The sequence below is a fragment of the Kryptolebias marmoratus genome, linkage group LG12, assembly GCF_001649575.2.
Source record: "Kryptolebias marmoratus isolate JLee-2015 linkage group LG12, ASM164957v2, whole genome shotgun sequence".
Taxonomy (NCBI): Eukaryota; Metazoa; Chordata; class Actinopteri; order Cyprinodontiformes; family Rivulidae; genus Kryptolebias; species Kryptolebias marmoratus.
In genome coordinates this window covers 3,605,763-3,625,659 of record NC_051441.1, presented here as the reverse complement: position 1 = coordinate 3,625,659, position 19,897 = coordinate 3,605,763, and the positions used below count along the sequence as shown (strand labels likewise).

The window sequence follows — 19,897 nt, the reverse complement described above, 5'->3', positions numbered from 1 at the left end:
CGGTTTGTTGACTTTAATGGCTCAAATATAATTTCTGCCTACCTTGGTTGAGTTAATCTTTTATTTATAAAGCATTTTAGTTTTGACTCAAATTTACTCCTAAAAAAAACGAATTAAAACCAAGAAAACTTAATATTTCCGAGGAAGAGGAAGAAAATCCTGGAAAAAACATAAATGTGCATCTTTGTCTCCCTAATATAACAAAATAGGGTTTTTAAAAGTACTTTATTTATGCTAATTATAATTATTTAACCGTTCTCCTTTTGTGCATGAAATGATGAATTTTGAAGCTCTGGAGCCACTTCCTATTTGTGATTTATGTTTTAATTTTTGCACCTTTTTCCTTTTAGATGTGGCTCCTACAGGAGGAAGTGTTTAATTGTGAAGGCTCCTCAGCCAGGAGGTGTGTTTGGAGAGCTTGGTGGTGGCCTGACACTGACAGAGAGCAGACTATCAGTCAGCTCAGCTTCTCTCCACATCACAAGCCTCTGCGCTCAAAATAGCAGCATCCTCTTACCCTGTGGGTGCAGTCGCACCAAACGATAAGCAGGGGACCAGACTTATTCCTTTTGAAAAACATGTTTATGGGTTAAAACATGACGGTGAATTCTGGCTGTCAAAACAAAATAAAACCAGGAACAAAAAAAAAAACAATACATGGCTGTAAAACTCCTGACACGAGGCGTTTGGGTTTTACAGGCTCAACTTGTTAAAAGGCCTCCAAGTGGGGTTTTATTCGTCCACAGCTGCAGAGTAAACAGGTGGATTTCGGCTACAATGTTGACCGAATAAAAGGAAGAGTTGCAGCTCGGCTTTGACATCTTTGGCTTTTTTCTCTGGCTCCGGTTCTCTAAATAAAAGGCCCCGGGGGGTTTGTGAGCCTGAGCTCCGAGGGGAGACGTTTACCTGGCAGCAGGAGAGCGCTCAGACACGAAGCAGACTTTCAGCTGCTCTTAAAGGTCACCTGTGGAAGTGGCTCCACGACACAAACACAGAGCCGGGCTGTCAGCTCTGTTTGGACGAGTTTCATTGACCAGCTGGACTGATGGATGTTTACAGCTGAGGTTCGGCTGCAGGAAGGTCCGGAACGATCCTCCAGAAGCTAAAAGAAAGGGAGACACAGTGCTGAGCTGTACGCTGAAGTCTTGATATATTTAGCTTTTAGACAGCCTTTGGCTACATTTAACTACTAGCTAACCTTTTGCTACTTTAGCTTTAAGGTAGGATTTTGAGACTTTTAGCTTCTAGCTACTATTTTCATACTTTTAGCCTGCCTTTTGTTCCATGTAGCTTCTAGCTAACATTTTGCTACTTTAGCTTTAAGCTAGCACTTTGCTACCTTTGGCTTCTAGCTACTATTGTTGTACATTTAGCTTCTAGCTAACCTTTTGCTACTTTAGCTTTAAGGTAGGACTTTGAGACTTTTAGCTTCTAGCTACTATTTTCATACTTTTAGCTAGCCTTTTGTTCCATGTAGCTTCTAGCTAACATTTTGCTGCTTTGAGCTAGCTTGCTTCTTTTCATATCTAGCCTTTTGCTACTTTAGCTTTGAGCTAGCACTTTGTAACTTTTAGCTTCTAGCTACTATTTTCCTGATTTTAGTTAGCCTTTTGCTACATTAGCTCGTGTTCTGCTACTTTTAGCTTCTAGCTACTATTTACTTTTAGCTTCTAGCTACTATTTTTTGACTTTTAGCTTTCAGCTAGCCTTTTGCTCCATTTACCTTCTAGTCTGCTGCTTTTAGCTAACCTTTTGTTACTTTAGCTTTAAGCTAGCCTTACGCTTTGAGAGTTTTAGCTTCTAGCTACTACTTTCAGACTTTTACCTTTTAGCTTACCTCCATTTAGCTTCCAGCTAATTTTTTTACTGCTTTAGCTTTAAGCTAGCACTTTGCAACCTTAAGCTTTTAGCTAGCCTTTTGCTACATTAGCTAGTGTTCTGCTTCTTGTAGCTTTAATAACTCAATGTCAACTTTAGCTAATTCAGCAGTTAGTAGCAAAAAGCAAGCTACAGCTTAAAGTAGTAAGGGGGCAACTAAAAGCTAAAAGTAGAAAATGGGTAACCTAAAAACATTAAAAAGCTAGCTGAAAGCTGAAAGTAAAATAAAAAAGGCTAGCTAAAAGCAGCAAAATGCTACCTGAAGCTAATAGTAGCGGGGAATTGAAGAGATTTTAATGTTTTTTTTTGCGAGAAAAATGTTTATAAATAAAGTTCCATATTTTGAAAATTATAAAAGTTACAAAACCTCAACGTCATATCTCCTGAATGAGCCGAACGTTTTGTTATTTTCCCACCTTTATGTAGAAATAAAAAAATAAAACCTTTCCAGTTCGCACGAAGAAATGCGTTCAGGGACGGTCGCTCTGTGGTGCGTTCAAAGGTCAGAGGAAACGTGGCTTCTCTGTTGGCCTGAATGGCCTCTTGGTGTGGGGAGCCAGTTTCACCTGAAACTAATTAGTAAGCCTATTTTACACTCATAAATGTGTTTATATCTTGTTTTTTTTTTAAATAATTAAAACATCTGGAAAGCCCAGATCTGCAGCTGTATGTGCGAACAGAATCATTTAATGGCTAACACCAATCTATTTTAAAAAAAACAAAAAAACAATTACTTTACTGCTTTAAGTTTATAACCATTTGATTAATTAATAAGAAAATGGCTCACTTTAGATAAAAAAATGAGGATTTTTACTCGTCACAGTCATAAACCTGCACTTGATGAGCTGCTTTTATTGAGGAAATCCTTTATTTTATAGAAACAACCCACAATTCTAGCTCTAATTTATGTGGTCAAACCAATGAAAGACTCACACAGACGAGAAGAAAAGAATAAAAAGGTGGTGGAGGCGGCGATCGGATCGGTCCTCACAAAAGAGCCTCATATCTGATCGAATTTCCCACCGCCGCCCTTTGTTGGGAGACCTTTTTTCCTCTTTAAGAAATGACATTTAACATCTCGAAAACCATGAAGGAACCCAAGGTGTCTGAGACGATAAAAGGTGACGTAAAGGGCAGCGGTTCAACGTGAGGTCAGTGCTGACTGGGCCATAAGTTGTTTAGATATTAAGGATAAAATCGACTTCTTTCCAGTTTTAAAGGGATGACAGTTCCTCCTGTGGCTGGACGCCTGGAAGGAAAAAGGATAGGAGGGAAAGTAAAATAAACGAGTCGCTGGAAGTGCCATTGCTGCAGAGGTCTGCCGTGGTGTCTCCATGCGTACCATCGGTAAAACCAGAGGATCTTCTGTGACATGATTACTGATTAATGTCACCAGAGCTTTAAATGTCTGATTGTTGCTCCAGAAGCAGCTTTAACCGTCATCAGTTGTCTGGCTGTTTGTATTCGTCTCTACGTGTTGCCTACACGACATCTGCGGTCACTTCACACCTCAGATAACGGGGCAGAAAATGTGCCTCCCTCTGACCCTTCGACACTTCCCGTTCCCGTGGAAAAGGACCGTCCGGGAAAGAGGCTCGGGCTCTCGACCGGGCTGAGAGTTTTATCTGCCTGGAATTCCTTCGACCCTTCATTCCTCCGATAAGAGCCGGGCCGAGTCCGCTGCGCTCGTCTGAAGGCAGAAAGAGAAAACAGAGATAATACCAGAGACCCTGAGCAAAACCGCTTGTAGTTCAGAGGAAAAATAAGCAACAAACTTCCAATTAATCTGGTTTAAATCAGCTTTTCGTTCAGTGATAAGTGTATTTTTGAGCCAAACGATGACGGCGGGGGCAGATTGCGGCAAACTCATCCAGTAGTTCCAGGAAAATCAAATTATTCATTTTAAAAAAAGGCGACGAGGCAGAAAAACATAAACTAAATCTATAATCAGAGGCAAACATGAGGAGAGCCAGAAACACGACGACGGATCAGCGAGGAAACAGAGGAAGTGACCGGGTTTTAAAAGCAGAAGGTCATTAGGGTAAGTGATTACAATCAGGAGCAGGTGGAGATGGGCGTGGCAGGTAAACAAGGAGCAAAACATAAAGACAACTAAATAACAACATAAAAGAAACAATAAACCCAAAAACAAGCATCAGATAAAAATCTAAACACACTTTATGACGTAAACTTTAAATTTATTTTTGCTGTTTGCTTTCTTTGAATTAAAGCCTGAGATAAGCATCAAATATTTTCACACATAAACACTTTTTAAACAGTTTTCTTTCATTAATCACTGATTGTTGCTGTCAGAGAATTAAAAGTTATTAAATAAGAACTAATTTTTAAAGTATGTTTGATAAAAAAACTCACTTTCAGGCTGATGGAAACCCACATCCAGGGTTTTTATTCAGGTTTGCTTTTAATTCATTCGGTTTTTAAGTGAAAAGTTAATTTTCTCTTTGAAAATGTTTATGTCCAGAGAAGGAATCAGATTTGTGTGCCCATTTGTTCGTCTGTTAGCGAAATATCTCACGAGTCGGTGGATAGATTTCAATAAAACTCTCATTGGGTTAACGTCTACAAGCGATCAACTTTTGGAGTCAACCCAAATCAAGATGGCCACCACAAAAATGGCTACAGCTTGGTGAATTTTACAGATGTTGAGCTGAAGTTTTGCATGGTAGTAGCTGAGAGTCATCCACAACAGATACTTCAACCACTAACAGATATGGAGAGTTTTTTTAAATTTAACTAAAATGAAAGGCGGTGGACGATATGCATTCCTTCAAGGAAGGGCAGGGTTTTAATTTTAGGATGCATCTTTTGCACAAAATGGCGCCCAAGTTTTTTATTTTTTATTTGGATTTGTTCATGAAGCTGCTGAGAGCAAAGAAGCGTCTTACTTTTATCTCACCGAAGTGAAAGCCTGGAGTCTGAATAACACGTCATTTCTCTGCTGACAGGAGCTGCTTCCTGCCTGTTCTGTTAAACTCTGATGTTAGGAGAAGTGAACCCGTCTGCTCGGCGTTGCCTGAAGACCAGAAACAATCAGTTCCCAGCCTCCCATGATGCCCCGGAGTCACCTGTCAGCGTTTATAACCCTCACGTCACGGAGATGAGCTCTGATCTGCCGCGCGTGTGTGTGTGTGTGTCAGTTTTCAAATCAAAGAGGCAAAGAAATCAAACCGTGAACTCATGAGCCGCCAGGAGGAGGGAACGCAGGACAGAAAGAGCCCACGTCTGCAGCAAAGAACAGCTTTTATTCTTGTTTACATCAAAACTAATGTTAAAGTCAAACTCACATTGTTGAGAACATTAGAATAGAAACAAAAAGCATACAACCAAAAGGAATGACAGTGATTTGAACAGAGAGCTGTGTTGGGAGGCTCGACTCACACGGTGTCCTTGGTGACGAGCACCAACAGCTTCACCCAGAGCCTCCAACTCGAGCTGCTCTGCCTCTTTGCTTCTCTCTCCCCTCCAAACCTAAAACGCTGAAGGCAGAGCTGCTCCACTCAAAGGTCCTCAGTGCAAAATATGAAACCAAAGGGTTGTCCTGAACTACATCAGAGGGGGCAGTTTTCTACATTTATTTGAACGTTTGAGCAGCACAAGGATGAAATGACTAAAAAACCGTGGAGAAGAATAAAGACGAGACTGATGAGAGTTTATCTCCTCCGAAGGTAAAACAAACTCAAACATTTAATTTAAGGACACCTAAAGCACCGATATAAGAAGAATATGGTGCAGATTTTTTAATGAATGTCCTTTTGTTTGGTTTCAGTGACTTTGCAACGAGCACCTTTAACATAACCTCTACAGAAACCGGAGGGCAAAGGTCAAGTCCACATCTTTGACACGTCGTGGCGTCCGGATGAGCGCCATCTTTCCCAGGAAGTATTCAAGGCCGTTACGTGTCTCTGTTCACTGTTAGCGTTGTTCACGCTTTAACTACGGTCACTCTGAGCGACAAAAACACAAAACATCACAAACAGCAGATGAATAAAATTAATAACTGCATGTTTTTTTTCGCCCCCCGCCGCCAAAAACGAATGAGATGATTACGCCGAGCTTTGGATTCGAGGCGAACATCTGCTCAACCCTCAGCCGTGCAGATGTGCAGGACTTCAATGACAAGAAGCAGATGAAGCTCCTGAAGAAAACAAGATTAAAAAACATTTATAGCACCAGATAAACATCATTTCTTTAAAAAAAAAAACTGATTTACCTGTCATTCTGTCAGAAGCTGCAGCAACATTCACTTTTCTTCCCTGCCTTACCTAAACCCAGTTTCTATTTATTTTTTATTTTATGCAAAAAGCCCCAAAACTCCCTCCTGTCCACCACTTTTCACGTACACGTCACCACACGTCACCACACGTCAACCTCCACGAAGCTACATATTAGATAAACACGATCACTACATTTCCAGGCTTCTTCTAACTGGATCAAGGCTAAAATAAAACATGTCTGTCAGCTCAAGTTAACAGGAATTCTTCTACAGCTCATTTAGGATGACTACTTTATTATTATTTTTTGACGTATTAGACATTTAAGTCACGGTTTTCAGTCTGTTAAACGGGTTAGAAAGCAACTGACGATGAATGGAGTGAAAAGTGACATTTCATAAGATCAGCAACAACAAGATTAAGGTTCTGGAGCAAAATTAGGACTAGACAAGATGAGAGCGCCGGTCTTTAAGCTTCAAGGAAGGTCTCTGTGCTCGGTGGTTGATTCTTTAATGATCTGAAAAGAGAAAAATAAAGAGTTTTAAATTAGGAGAAAACAGCTCGACTCTGGCAGGGAGGATGTGTTTGAACCAGAACAGGTTCAGCGTCGCCATCCGGAGGGGATAGATGGGAAGTGCAACATGAAAACACACCTCTCCGTCTCTGGTCTCGACGGTTCGGACCAGGATGCTCCTCTTCACGTGGGCCTCTGGGGTCTTAGTGTCCAGATTAGTTTCTAACAAATAAGAAAAGGAAACAAACTTTTCTTTAACTATGTTTGACTGCATGAAAAGGTTTGCAAATCTCATAAATCCATATTTTATTCACACTGGAGCTCAGTTCTGTCTGTTCAACAGTCCTGGATGGGAGCAGATGTTGTTCTAAAAGCTGGACTAATGCACCCCCATACCATCAGAGAGGCAGGCTGACCTCAGAACAGTTCTCCTCTTTGGTCCAGAGGAGACACATCTGTTCACATCTGGCTTCTTCTCTGCCTGATAGAGCTTTAAGCAGCATTTGTGGACGGCACGGTGAACTGTGTTTACAGACAGTGTTCCTGAGCAGAACCAGAACCTGATCACCAACATCCAGCCGTGACCTTTGACCTCAGATATTTCTCCACATTCTTCAAATCTTTGATGATATTATGATCTGTAGATGCTGGGGTATTCAAAGTCTTTCCTATCTTCCTTTGAGGAACATTATTCTGAAATTATTCCACTATTTTTAGACAGTTTCTCTCAGCCTGGTGAACTTCTGCCCATCTTTACTTCTGACAGATTCAGCCTCTAAAATACTCTTTTTATCTTCACTCCTCTTACTGACCTGCTGCTAATTAACCTAATTAGTCGTAAAATGTTCCTCCAGATGTTTCTTATTCGTACCATTTGTTGAGATGCCATTAAATTCAAAAAATATCTTATTTATTCCCCAAAATGATTCAGTTTCTTAGTTTCAACATCTGACATGCTCACTGTGTTCCACTGTGAATAAAATATATGTTTTTGAGATTTGTAAACCATTTCATTCTATTTTTATTGACATCCAAAATAATATTTAACCACAAACATTTTAAAATAAGAAAATAATTGGATGGTTGTTTTTTTAGTTTGGACCTCTGAACTGCAGGTTGGCAAAGCTCTGGACTGGAATGGTGATCCTGATGGGGGTAACAAAGAAAAGCAGTAAATTAAACACCACATGTTGCTAAATAAATTCAAACCCCGAGCAGTCTGCAGAGCTGCGGCTCACCTGCTCTCCTCCCCCTCCAGTAGTTTCCTGTAGGTGGCTATCTCGATGTCCAGAGCCAGCTTGACATTGAGGAGATCCTGGTACTCCTGCAGGTGCCGTGCCATCTCCTCCTTCAGGGCCTGGATCTCCTCCTCCAGGCGGCTCACCGTGTCCTGGTAACCGGCCGTCTCCATGGCACAGCGGTCCTCCAGCTCCCGGAGCTGGCGTTCCAGGGACTCATTCTCAAATACGAAACAGAGAAGTCACCAGGGTTTGAGCGAATGTGGGGATTATTTAGAAGACGTAGCTACAGTTTTACATTTTATTAGTAATATATAAACCTGGGAGATGTAAATACAAAGAAAACAAGCCACTGATTGTTTGTTGAATGGACCTACTGAGCCACGAAGAGCATCCAGATCGCAGGTCAGCACTTGGACCTGACGGCGATAATCATTGGCCTCCTGTTTGGCCTGACGCAGAGCTTCTGCATTTCGACCGGCCGCGTCCGTCAGGTCAGCAAACTACGGACAAAACAAGCAGTCTGGGGCTTTTAAACAGGTTCTCCAAAGTTCTCACAAATCTCCATCATTAAATCTTCGATTCCTGTGACCTTGGAGCGGTACCATTCCTCCGTCTCCTGCATGTTTGAGGTGGCCATGTTCTCATACTGAAACCTGATGTCCCGCAGAGCTGCAGTTAAATCTGGTTTGGACACATCCAGGTCAACGTGGACCTGCTGGGCCATGATCTGCTCCTGCAGCTCGCGCATCTCCTGAAAGTCAGGGAGTTACAGAAGTTTACTGTAAGCCTAAAAGAGCAGTGAGCAGCTACAGCTCGAACCCTTGGTTTGCCTGTTTCTCACCTCCTCGTGAACTTTCTTCAGGAAGGTAATCTCATCCTGCAGGGCTTCGATCTTCCTCTCCAGCTGGACTCGAGTCAGAGCTGCTTCGTCCACATCCTGTGCGAAGAAAGAGGGATGGAAAATGTTATAATCTTTGATATTTACCATAAAAATTCAGGAAGACGAGATTACCTGTCTGAAAGCGTTCAGGTTGTTCTCTGCATCCTGTCGGAGGCCGATCTCTTCCTGCAATCTGAGCCACAAAAAGACAAGAAAAAAATGCTTTATGAATGAATCAGCTTCTATTTTAAATCTCAAATCTTCTTTTAATTTACATAAATGATGCAACAAGTTCAGTTTTAACCCAAACTATTAAAAGAATTAACAAACCAAATCAAACTTCCTGCTAAATATTCTCAATAAAGAGAAAAAATAACTCTTTTACTGTTCAAACAAGCAGAAAGTTATTTTTTTATCTGTAATTTAAAACAGTTTTTTTCTGTGTAAGAAGAACCAAGAAGAAATAAACCCTGTTTGAGGCATTTTGATTGAATTTGTTTTTATTTGAAGAGCCGCAGGGCTCAGCTGAAAGGGCAGCTTACACATCATTACACTTTAACAGCCAGAGGCCTTTCCCACGGGATGGAGCACGCACACACACACACACACACACACACAGCACATAGACCGATCCCATCTGCCACACACAAACAAAACCAGAAACCCTGAGACTCAGATCAACATCTGCAGCTTCACGCAGAGTTTGCAGAACAGAAAAAGGAGCACAAATAATAAAAAAGGTGACCTTTGACCCTCAGAGCTGCAGCATCACTATTCACCCTGCGATCTTTCACAGGACCGGCAGCTGCGCGGTCAGAGGGCAGAAAAAGCTGTCCACCCTTTCCAAAATTAAATATTCAGTTCCAGCCGCGATGGCACATTAAGGGGAAGGCCGAGTGGCGTCAGTGAGAGAGTGTTTTTAGAGAAAAGGGGGGAAACGGTACATCTGCCCGGCCTGGCCCGCTCCCTTTGTGCACGGCCACCATTGTGCTCGCTTCATTCCTCTGCAGTCGCTCAATGGTGCCGAGGGGTTCAGTCAGGATCCAGTTTGTAAAAAGGGATCGAGGAGCAAATCCCAGGCCGACCACATTCCAACAAACCCTGAAAATTAAAGCAAAGCTCCGCAGAAAAACGCTGCTCGTTAGTGATAATTTAAACTAACTTTCAGGTGTTATCAGCTAAATATTATCAACCTGTTTTTATTTTCCTGACCCACAAAGTCTAAAGTGAATAATAAATATCATTAGGCCAAATAAATCCAGGCTGATGTTTGTGAGTGAGGCTAGAAGCTAAAAGTGCCATAAAGAGAGAAAAGTCGAGCAGGTTTGCTGAAGCAGATTTTAAAGAGAACAATGTTTCTGTTGGAACTGAAAAGATCTCAATGCTATGAGGGAATTATGTGTAAATAAAGTTACAAAAAACAGAAGTGAGAGCCTGAAGCAGCCGAACATTTTAATGTATGAATGGATTAAAATAACACAAGACTGTGGAAGAATAATAAAATAATAATAATAATAATAATGTGAATGTTGAATCAAACATTCAGGCAATAAACTAGAGGTTAATATAAACATGAAGACTGGAGACAAAGCTCTGCTCCTTTTTCCATTTTTAAATGTGTATATTTAAATATGTCTTTATTCTGAGACACTCTGGTTTACTAGTTTTAATGAAAAATAAAAAATCTGGACTGTTAATTTCTGGAAAGGTTGGGTTTAGGATGAGCAACACCACCTAAAAATGTCTATTTTTTTATCTTTACAATGAAACAAGATGAGTTTCCCAGAGACAGGACGAGCTGGTCCCACAGTGTGGTGGACATGATCGTCCTCCCCCCTCACGAGTCCCACCCTGTTTACCTCTGCTTCAGCTTCTCCAGGTCCGCAGCCAGGTTGTCCCTCTCCACCTCCAGCCTGGCCTTGCCGTTGATGAGCCCGTCCACCTGCCGTCTCAGATCTCTCAGCTCCTCCTGGTAGATGTCCCCCAGGCGGCTGGGCTCCTTCCCCTTCAGCTGGTTCAGCTCCGCCACCAGGACCTTGTTCTGCTGCTCCAGCAGGCGCACCTTCTCGATGTAACTGGCGAAGCGGTCGTTCAGGCCCATCATCTCCATCTTCTCGTTGGTGCGCGTCTCCTTGTACTGGGCCTTCAGCAGGGAGTCGGCGGAGAAGTCCAGCCTGTCCACGGGGCTGCCCAGCAGCAGGGCCGTGTTGGAGGAGCCCAGAGAGATCCGGGACACGGGGCTGGAGTGGGTGAGGGTCCGAGGGGTGCCATGCCAGGACAGGCGGTGAGAAGACAGACCCCCGATTCTGGATCCCGTGCTGCTCGAGCTGTGAGGCCCAAAACGTTTCCTGTATGTGGACTGGACTTTCTGGCTCTCCATGATCAGGAATAAGCTTTTTCAGGGCACAAACAAGGCTTTTATAGAGGGCGCCCCCCCTCCGTCCCCCCCCCCGACCCGCTCAAGTCCAAATCAGAGAGGCCACAGGGTGGGGCAGGGAGAAGGGAGGGTGGCTGCAGTGAATGGAACAAAAAGGGATACCGAAGGGGAGGTCGAAATGTGCCAGGGATTGTCTGTGCTCGTCCACTCAAATCCAAATGTCTCCTGGATTCCCCCCCCCCATCCTCCCCCTGTCCTCCCCTCTGCATGCCTGCCTCAGACTCACTCTTTCACTCTTACTTTTTGTCTTAACTCTCTTTCTCTCTGCTCCAAGCGAAAGAAAAAGAATTTGTGTGACAGGCTCTGGCCACAAATTCACCCTGACCACACATGCACTCTCATCAAAGGAAAAACTGGATTAAAGGAGGGAAAAGATCATTTCATTAAAGTCAAAAACACAAAGTCCTGATTACAAATGAAAACATCTTAATTAAAAAAGGCCTGCTGCGTTAAATACAACACTAAGTCCAAAGAAGTTGGGACGTTGTATAAAATGTCAATAAAAACAGAATGAAATAATTTGCACATCTCAAGAAAACTTATTTTATTCACAAAAGAACAGGTTCTGGTTCTGGTTCTGTTCTGCTCAGGAACACTGTCTGTAAACACAGTTCACCGTGCCGTCCACAGATGCTGCTTAAAGCTCTATCAGGCAAAGAAGAAGCCAGATGTGAACAGATGTGTCTCCTCTGGACCAAAGAGGAGAACTGTTCTGAGGTCAGCCTGCCTCTCTGATGGTATGGGGGTGCATTTGAGCAACATTCCCTCTAAAACCTCCAGCAACTGCTCTCCTCAGGTCCAGATGTTTACAGAGTGATGGGAGAAGAAGAGGAGATGCTGCACAGAGGGAAACATGGACCTGTCCCAATTTTGCTGCTAACATAAAGTTGAAACTTACTTTATTAAAAAAAAAAGAATTGGACTTTTATTAGACTTTTATAGAATTTCTTTGTTTGAACAGTTTATATGTTTACTGTTTTTATATATTTTTTGTACATTTTACACAACCTCTCAACTTTTTCTGAGCTGTGGTTGTAGATCAGAGGTAAGGTCTAGCATTCAAACCTTTCTCTAACATTTTAAGATGCTCGACTGTTAAAAAAAGTGAAAAAAAAACCTTTGAAAGTCCTTCAGGGATTGATGAAGACTTTTATACAGCCCTGCACAAACTTTTTCAGAGTTTTAAACAATAAAATGAGAGTCATACAGTTACACCAATATATAATAAAATATAAGATTACTTTTTGCATAATGACATTTGTTCGTCTGATTCCACAGTGGAGGAAGAAGCACACTTTTACTGAAAGCAGAGGAGGAAAGAGACAAGAACTTCTATTTTCAGGTTATCAGGCGTCCTGCTGATTCGTAAGACAGATAGACGAGGAGGAGGAGGGTGGGCGGTCGACGGGTACAAACCTAATCTGAACTTCAGAATGACGAACAGAGGCTGCGTTACAAAACCCTTTCACTCATTACCCTGACAACCACCGGGACGGCTGCATCAGAGCACTTCAGCAAATCTCTTTCTGGGGCTTTTTTTCTCCAGAGGATGCCAAGAAGCAAGCACTGTGACCTGTTTTTCTTCTGCAAGTGTAAGAGTCCTTCAGCACAAAATCAGCTTTGATGAATCAGCAAAATGACTAGTAATTACCAGCTGTCAGACAGGTGAAATACTGAAGTGAATTCAGAATTTATTCTTTATTAATACAAAATGATTGCACAACGTACCACTAAAGCCAGTTTTGATTCATAATTTACATGTTTTATTTCAAAGCTGCATAATAAGATACAGGACAAAACATTTTAACAGAATAATAATAAGAATACTTCAGTCCTTATGAAATTGCACCCTTAATTATTGAGGAAATTGACAGTTAAACCATTAAAAACACGACTTTTTTATCGCTGGTTGCTTTTTAATTCCAATTGAACGCATGTGTTTCTGGATTTAGCGAAGCTGATGCTGTTTAACAACCATTAGACAGACAGTTTTTTTAAAAACAGCCCAAAAGCCTGCCTCTCTGATGGTATGGGGGTGCATTAGTGCCTTTGACATGAACAGCTTACACATCTTTTTTAAAAATCTCAGAACAGGAATCAAAACCAAACGTTGAAGGAGCAGGAAATGCAGAATAAGAATGGATCCTTGTCAAAACCTACACATGCATTTGATATATGGATAAAAAGATTTACAATTATTCGTCTTATTTTTGCAACAAGTTGGATTGTATTTGCAGCAACTGCAGCCTGGAAAACTTCTGCTTCCCTGCAGGCAGTAAAGCCACAACAGTGGTGGTAAATAAAGGATTTCTTTGGATCCTAAAGTCACTCCTGTTGGTACTGGGAGCCAGTGAATAAAGCTTCTTTGATTTTACTGTCTGGCCCAAGTGTTTTGCTGCTGTACGAGGAGAAAACAACAACACACTGTCTTGAATCCCAATTGGTCTTTGTTAATAGAGGTGAAACAAGATGGCTCACTAAGTCTGGCAGAGATTTGTTGATTTAAAAGGCTCCATCGCTAAAGATTAACCGCCTGGTTACATCATTACTTTGACACTAATTGTTTGGGCTCTCTGGATTTTTCAGACAATCGCCGCTGTTGCCTTAGATCTGGTCACTGAGGTAATAATGTGCTGATAATTAAGCATCCACGGAGAGAGAGAGGACAGAAAAAGCACCGATGTAGCCCACTGGATCTGCTCCCTCCCTGCTGATGGAGTCGCTGAGGGGCCAAGTCAAACAGCTGATGGATGAGTTCGACATGAGCGGCGCAAACGATAAAAAGGGACGTGGGGCAGAATATTAGCCGGCAGATATATTTGACTGTTTTGGCATTTTAGACCCAGTTTAAGGCACCATACTTCAACCTCCCTGAGTCTACACCACCACATTCCAAACGGACTCCTGACCAACGAGCTGTCGTCTCAGCTCCACCCTCCTGAGTCCAACAGACAGGAGGAATTAAAACATGACCTGCAGCAGCATAGGTTAAGAAATGTATGTTTTAACTTCCAGCTTGTTTTTCCTTCAGCGACACCCTACCTGCGCTAAATAAAACAAAACAGTAGCAATAATACAACCAGGTACACACCAGTTATGTATTTGGAAAGTACCTGGTACCTACAGAGACTGGGCTGTACCATAAAGTGACTTGTTACGTTGTACTTACAAGGTATGTACCTGGTACTTACCTGTAACCCCAGCAGGTACATACCAGTTACCTGCACAGTACTTACCTGGTAACTGGTTACATACCTGGTATGTACAAGGTATTTACTGTTTACATACTGGGTAACAATACAGTCTGGTCCCCACAGGTACCGGGTACATATCTGGTAAGTACTACATATGTATCTGGTACCTAAGGGGACAGGGCTGCATTATGAATTGACTTGTAACCCTGTAATTATACTGTATGTATGTAGTACTTATCTGCTAAGTACTGGGTATGTACCTGGTACCTTCACCACATAAATGTTGATTACATACCTGATATTTACCTGGTAACCTGGTACATACTTGGTGCATACCAATTTACAATGAGTACATAACTGGTGAGTATCTGGTACCTAAGGGGACCAGGCAGTATTATAAAGTGACTTGTTACCTACCTAGTATTTACCTGCGTGCATAAGAAGGAGTAAGTCACTTCATAATACAACCCAGTTCTTGTAGGTACCAGGTACAAATCTGGTAAATACTAGATATTCCCAGGTTCTTTTTAATCCAGTCACAATATGTATGGTCTTATTTTGCTTAAGTGGAGTAAAACAAGGCTAATTTATGCTAATTTTCAGGTAGCATAACCTTTTTTTACTTCAAACTGTGCAGAGGTCTTAATAATAATTTAAAATGACTGTTTGTAGTTTTATAAACAGGATTTCTGAACCTTGTAACTTTATTTTTTAGTCACAGCTGAAACCTCGAAGGCTTCACATTAACGGGGCCGTAATGAAAATCAAAGGGGCTCAAGTGGAACAGACTGGCCAGCTGTATGACTCAGAACCAGCAGGTCCAAACAGATTTTATCAACAAAAAGAGGCTGTAGAGAGCCGGTTCAGGCCCTAAGCTCCAGTCCTGCCTGTCAGCAGGAATGACGGGAGGCCCAAGCATACGAACGCAGACAGATCTGCATTTTATACGCTCACGTCACGTCACAAACACAGAGATCAGCCCCAAACCAGGCTGGAGGCTGTTTTGGGACTACTGATACTGATGGCAGTTCAATCTTTAAATCCTTCCAACCATCCATCCATTTTCTGTTGCTTGTTCAGGAGTAAATAAAAAATAAAGAAACTCTATCCCTCTGTTTAAAATCTGAGTCAATCGACTGATTCTTCCTGTCAATAAATCGTTTGGGTAGAATTTCTTTATTGTATCTGCCTGACCAAAACACTCGATTGTTTTATCCTAACATCCTGTATTATTATACTGTAGTAAGTGTTATTATTATATTTTTGTACACAGTCACACTTAGGTAGGTCTTTTAAGAACAAGTTAATTGATTTCAACCATAAAACTAGAGAAGACGACACTTGACCTGATAAAAACTGTGTCAGTCTAAGAAAACTGAACGGTGTCACCTTAAAACTCGGATATAGGTATTAGCTTGCTAGCTTGTTAGCCGTTAGCTAACTTGTTGTAAGATGACGCAGGAGCGGTTGCTGAGCAACAGCGGCACACTGTTGGCGCGCGACGAGAGGCAAACGGGTGACGAGCTACACCCGATGTTTTGATTTTTAACCCAACTGCATATTCTGGGTTTTTATTTTCACCTTAAATCTGTCAAGTGTGATAAAGTCAGTTACAGTTTATTGTCTTTTTCTGGAAGCTAATGAGTTTAGCTCCACAAAAAAGCTGGTGTAACTGTTAGCTTCATCGGTTAGCTATTAGCTAGCTAGCTAACCAAACACAACAGATCCCAGTCACAAGGCTAGTGCTTCAAAACAAACTATTTATACATTAAAAGTTTCTCTTTTACATTTTAGATGTAAAAGAACTCAAATTAAATCTAAATAACACAAAGATCTTCTTCAGAAAGATCTTAAACTGCATCCCATCAAAGGCAGGAGGACAATCTTTATATCTCATAGAAAATAAAATACAGAATTAAAGTAAAAACTTGTGATTCTAACAGAAATATTAAATAGAAAACATGCATTTTCTTCAAAAATGCAGTGTGAATGCAGAGAACTAAGGGATTAGTTAAAGACAAAACAAGCAGAGCAGAAGCTAAAAGCTAAAATCAGCTAAACTGAAGTTAAAAGCAGCAACAGGTGAGCTAAAAGCACAAATTAAATGTTAATGTAGCAAAACCATAGAAAAAAAGCTAGAATGCTGACTCAGCATTTGCACAAAAAAGCTCAATTTAAAAAAAATCTTTGCTTGGCTCATGCAGCCATTTATGCTTTATTTTAAAAATAAATTCAACAGAAAATAAAGCTGATAAAGGAAGTCTGTTTACAAAGAGGCCTTTTGTTCGTTACAGTCCGTTTTCTCCTCACACGGGCAGACACAGCCATAAAAACCTCTCCTTCCTGTGACTGACTCCGTTTTTTTCCTCGTTTAAAGAGTCAAAGAGTAAACAGAATGGGAGGCGAGTGCATCAATCAGGCAGCTACGTTCGGCCAAATGTGAGCTCAGTCTGTTTGGAAAAGCCACAGCTGTCCACAAATCCATGCAAACACATTAAAACAGACATCACTTCAATTTAAAAACTATTTATTTGGCATAAAATATACATATGTAATATAAAACATAATATATTCTTTGATACATTCGACTTTGCACTGCAAGTCTTGTCATAATAAAGTACATATCGTACAATTATAAAGATTCTAACAGCTAGCTTGTGTTCATTTGCTTAACCCAGGGTTTCTCTTCGTTAAATAACAGATTTATTTATTTAACTTTAATGCTGAACCTCGTTTAGCTGCCTTTAAAGCGTAGCAGCCTTATAAAAACATTCTTATTTTCGCCGTTTGCCCAGGTAGTTACACACTGCTGGACACGTCTGAACCCTGGGGTAAACAAAGTCGTCGTGCAGGTCGAACAGCCAGATTTGAGACGGCGCCGGCTGCGATCCGGCTCGTCTTTGACCCAGAAAAAAAAAGGCTAAAATCGCACATAAAGAAAGCCCTTCAGCTGGTTTCTCTCTACCAGCTGGACCTCGTGAGATCTCAATCGAGTTTCTCTAACTCTCCTCTAATAATAATAATTCAGAAACATTGAAACAAATCTGCTCAGGAGCAAAAACAAAATGTTTGTTCTCCATCCAGGTCTCATTTATAAAAACATCAACTTTATAACGTCTGCAAAACCAGCTGCTTTAACAAAACTGAGTCTTAAAACCTGGAGTTTGATTTCACACGGCCTAAATATAAAAATATCTTTTTATACATGCAGCCTTGTTACACCTATTTGGATCAAAATGGGGCTATAAATAATAAAAAATAATTCACATTTGAGTACAAAAAAATCTAATTAAAAAAAAATAAAAATATTTGTTTTAATCAAAACAAAAGTGCATCAGATTTAAAATGATCCTGAACTCGAGGCTCATCAGTCAAAGAAGTTTGGGGTAAAAAAACGTCAACTTTTAGTTTGAATAAACAGTTTTTTTCTTTAAATATCTGTCCCTGTTTTGGCACTTTGTCAGCTGAAAACAGTGACACAGAGAAAAAGGAAATACAGTGCTTCGAACGGTCGAACAAAAATAAAAAATAAAGGAAAATAAAAAGCAACCCTGATCGACCGGCTTTGTTCTGATCATGTCCCACATCAGCACTGCTGCACTGAAATATGACATTTTTCACAAATCCATCACTGAAACAGGAACACTGGACGATTTAAGAAGAAGAAAGACATTAAAAGTAAAGTTTAAATTACTTTACGGGACTAAAATAGTTTGGTTGAGCGCCATCTACTGACTGACAAACAGAACAACAACCGAGAACTGATCTAAAACGGACTAAATTCATTTCTGTTTAATTTATGTTTAATAAAATAAACAACAGCTGGGTTTTAGAAGCACAGAAAACTCATTAAGTTGGTTTAATAAGTTTTAAAGTCTTATTAAACCATTTTTTGGGGGTTTGTGTAACTGAAATTGTGTTTAATCTAAAATTGAGCTGAAATACTTTAAAACCGCACAACAGGTTGTTTCCTCTTGCGTAAAACGGAAAATATATAACTGAAATAATTAGCGCTTCGGTCATTATCACAAAATACTTTATCTCGTTATAAAAACAAAACAAAAGGGAACAAAACAGCTTTTTGTTTCAGCTAAACCTTGACATTAGTAGCTGGGAACGGCACATATTTAAACAATGTGAGCCAGATACTGAAGGCTTTATGCAGATATGATCATAATTCACAGAATTAATAAATCCCTTCTGAAACTGAGCGGCGTGACGGATTTAACCCCCATGATGCGAGCGGCGTCGCCTGACGGAGGCGAAAACAGAATCCCCTCAAACCGGAACAGAGATCTGAAGTTTTTAAAACGCCTTTTTTTTTTTTGGTTTGGAAGATCAGAAGTGCAGAAAACACAGAGCTTAAAGAAAAACGCACAGCTTTTTGTTTTGTCTGGTAACTGAAGGTCCGATCGGGGGTGATCTGAAACGAGTTCTGTGCGTCTGGATCAGCGATGATCCGTTTCCCCTCCGCCCGCCGCCGTCGCCGTTTGTGACACATTAGGTGGGAAGAGTTTCTGCCACGGAGGGGAAGTTCACGGGATCCAAACGGGCCTCAGCACAGAATCTGGGAGAAGGGGTGCCTGAGCAGCTCCTCGGCGCTCGGTCTGTGCTTGGCGTCCACGAAGATGCAGCGCAGGAAGTCCCGCGCCTGATCGGAGATGTGCGGCGGGAGCAGCGGGTTGGTCGGCTGGGTGGCGATCTTGAATATGGCCGCCATGGCCTCGAACTCGGCCCACGGAGGTTTTTCTGTGAGCATCTCGACCACCGTACAACCGAGGCTCCTGCAAAAGACGCGTGATCGTTTCTGCTTCAGTTTAGCTCTGAGAGGCAAAACGAGTTGAAACAGATCCCAGAATCCCTTCAGTCTGGGCTGCAAACAGGCAGAGATCACCACATCTGTACCTGTTTGACTGCATGTGGTAAACTGATAACCACTGCAGGCACTTTTTCCTTATATGCATATAAAAAAAGTTTCATAGTTTCCACCTCCGGACAAAAAACATTGTAGTATTTTCCATCGTTTCAAACTCAGGTCTCAACTCGTCTGTCTCTTTCCACAGATCTTTAAACTATGTCCCAATGTTTTGTTATTCAACAAACCCAATTCTGACGAAGCTCAGGAGTTCTGTGAAATTAATTCAACGATTTGCAAATCTCATAAAAATCCCATTTTAGGCTCATTGTCAGTAAGAGGAAGAAAATAGTGGAACAATTTCAGAATAATGTTCCTCAAAGGAAGACCGGGAAGACTTTGAACATCCCATCATCTACAGTTTATAATATCATTAAGAGATTTGAAGAATCTGTAGAAACCTCTGAGGTCAAAGGTCAAGGCTGGTTCTGGTTCTGCTCAGGAACACTGTCTGTAAACACAGTTCACCGTGCCGTTCACAAATGCTGCTTAAAGCTCTATCAGGCAAAGAAGAAGCCAGATGTGAACAGATGTGTCTCCTCTGGACCAAAGAGGAGAACTGTTCTGAGGTCAGCCTGCCTCTCTGATGATATGGGGGTGCATTAT

At 41.3% G+C, this 19,897-nt stretch overlaps 2 protein-coding genes across 2 annotated transcripts in view; both read right to left on the bottom strand.

Annotated features, from left to right (window-relative positions):
• Positions 1 to 5,122: 5,122 nt before the first annotated feature.
• gfap (glial fibrillary acidic protein) lies at positions 5,123 to 11,167 on the bottom strand. Its single transcript, XM_017419437.3, has 9 exons — positions 10,605 to 11,167; positions 8,878 to 8,938; positions 8,707 to 8,802; positions 8,455 to 8,616; positions 8,240 to 8,365; positions 7,863 to 8,083; positions 7,727 to 7,770; positions 6,764 to 6,846; positions 5,123 to 6,627 (listed from the first exon to the last, which is right to left on the bottom strand). The coding sequence occupies exons 1-9, from the start codon at positions 11,123 to 11,125 to the stop codon at positions 6,586 to 6,588; spliced, it is 1,356 nt and encodes a 451-aa protein (XP_017274926.1). The 5' UTR covers positions 11,126 to 11,167; the 3' UTR covers positions 5,123 to 6,585.
• A 5,719-nt stretch (positions 11,168 to 16,886) lies between these two features.
• map3k3 (mitogen-activated protein kinase kinase kinase 3) overlaps positions 16,887 to 19,897 on the bottom strand; it is a 14,515-nt gene continuing 11,504 nt past the window's right edge. Inside the window, exons 15-16 of the mRNA XM_037978688.1 lie at positions 19,871 to 19,874; positions 16,887 to 19,329 (exon numbers count right to left, since the gene is read on the bottom strand). Of these exons, the coding sequence (XP_037834616.1) occupies positions 18,932 to 19,329; positions 19,871 to 19,874 (402 nt within the window). The 3' untranslated portion in view covers positions 16,887 to 18,931. The remainder of the gene's footprint in view (positions 19,330 to 19,870; positions 19,875 to 19,897) is intronic.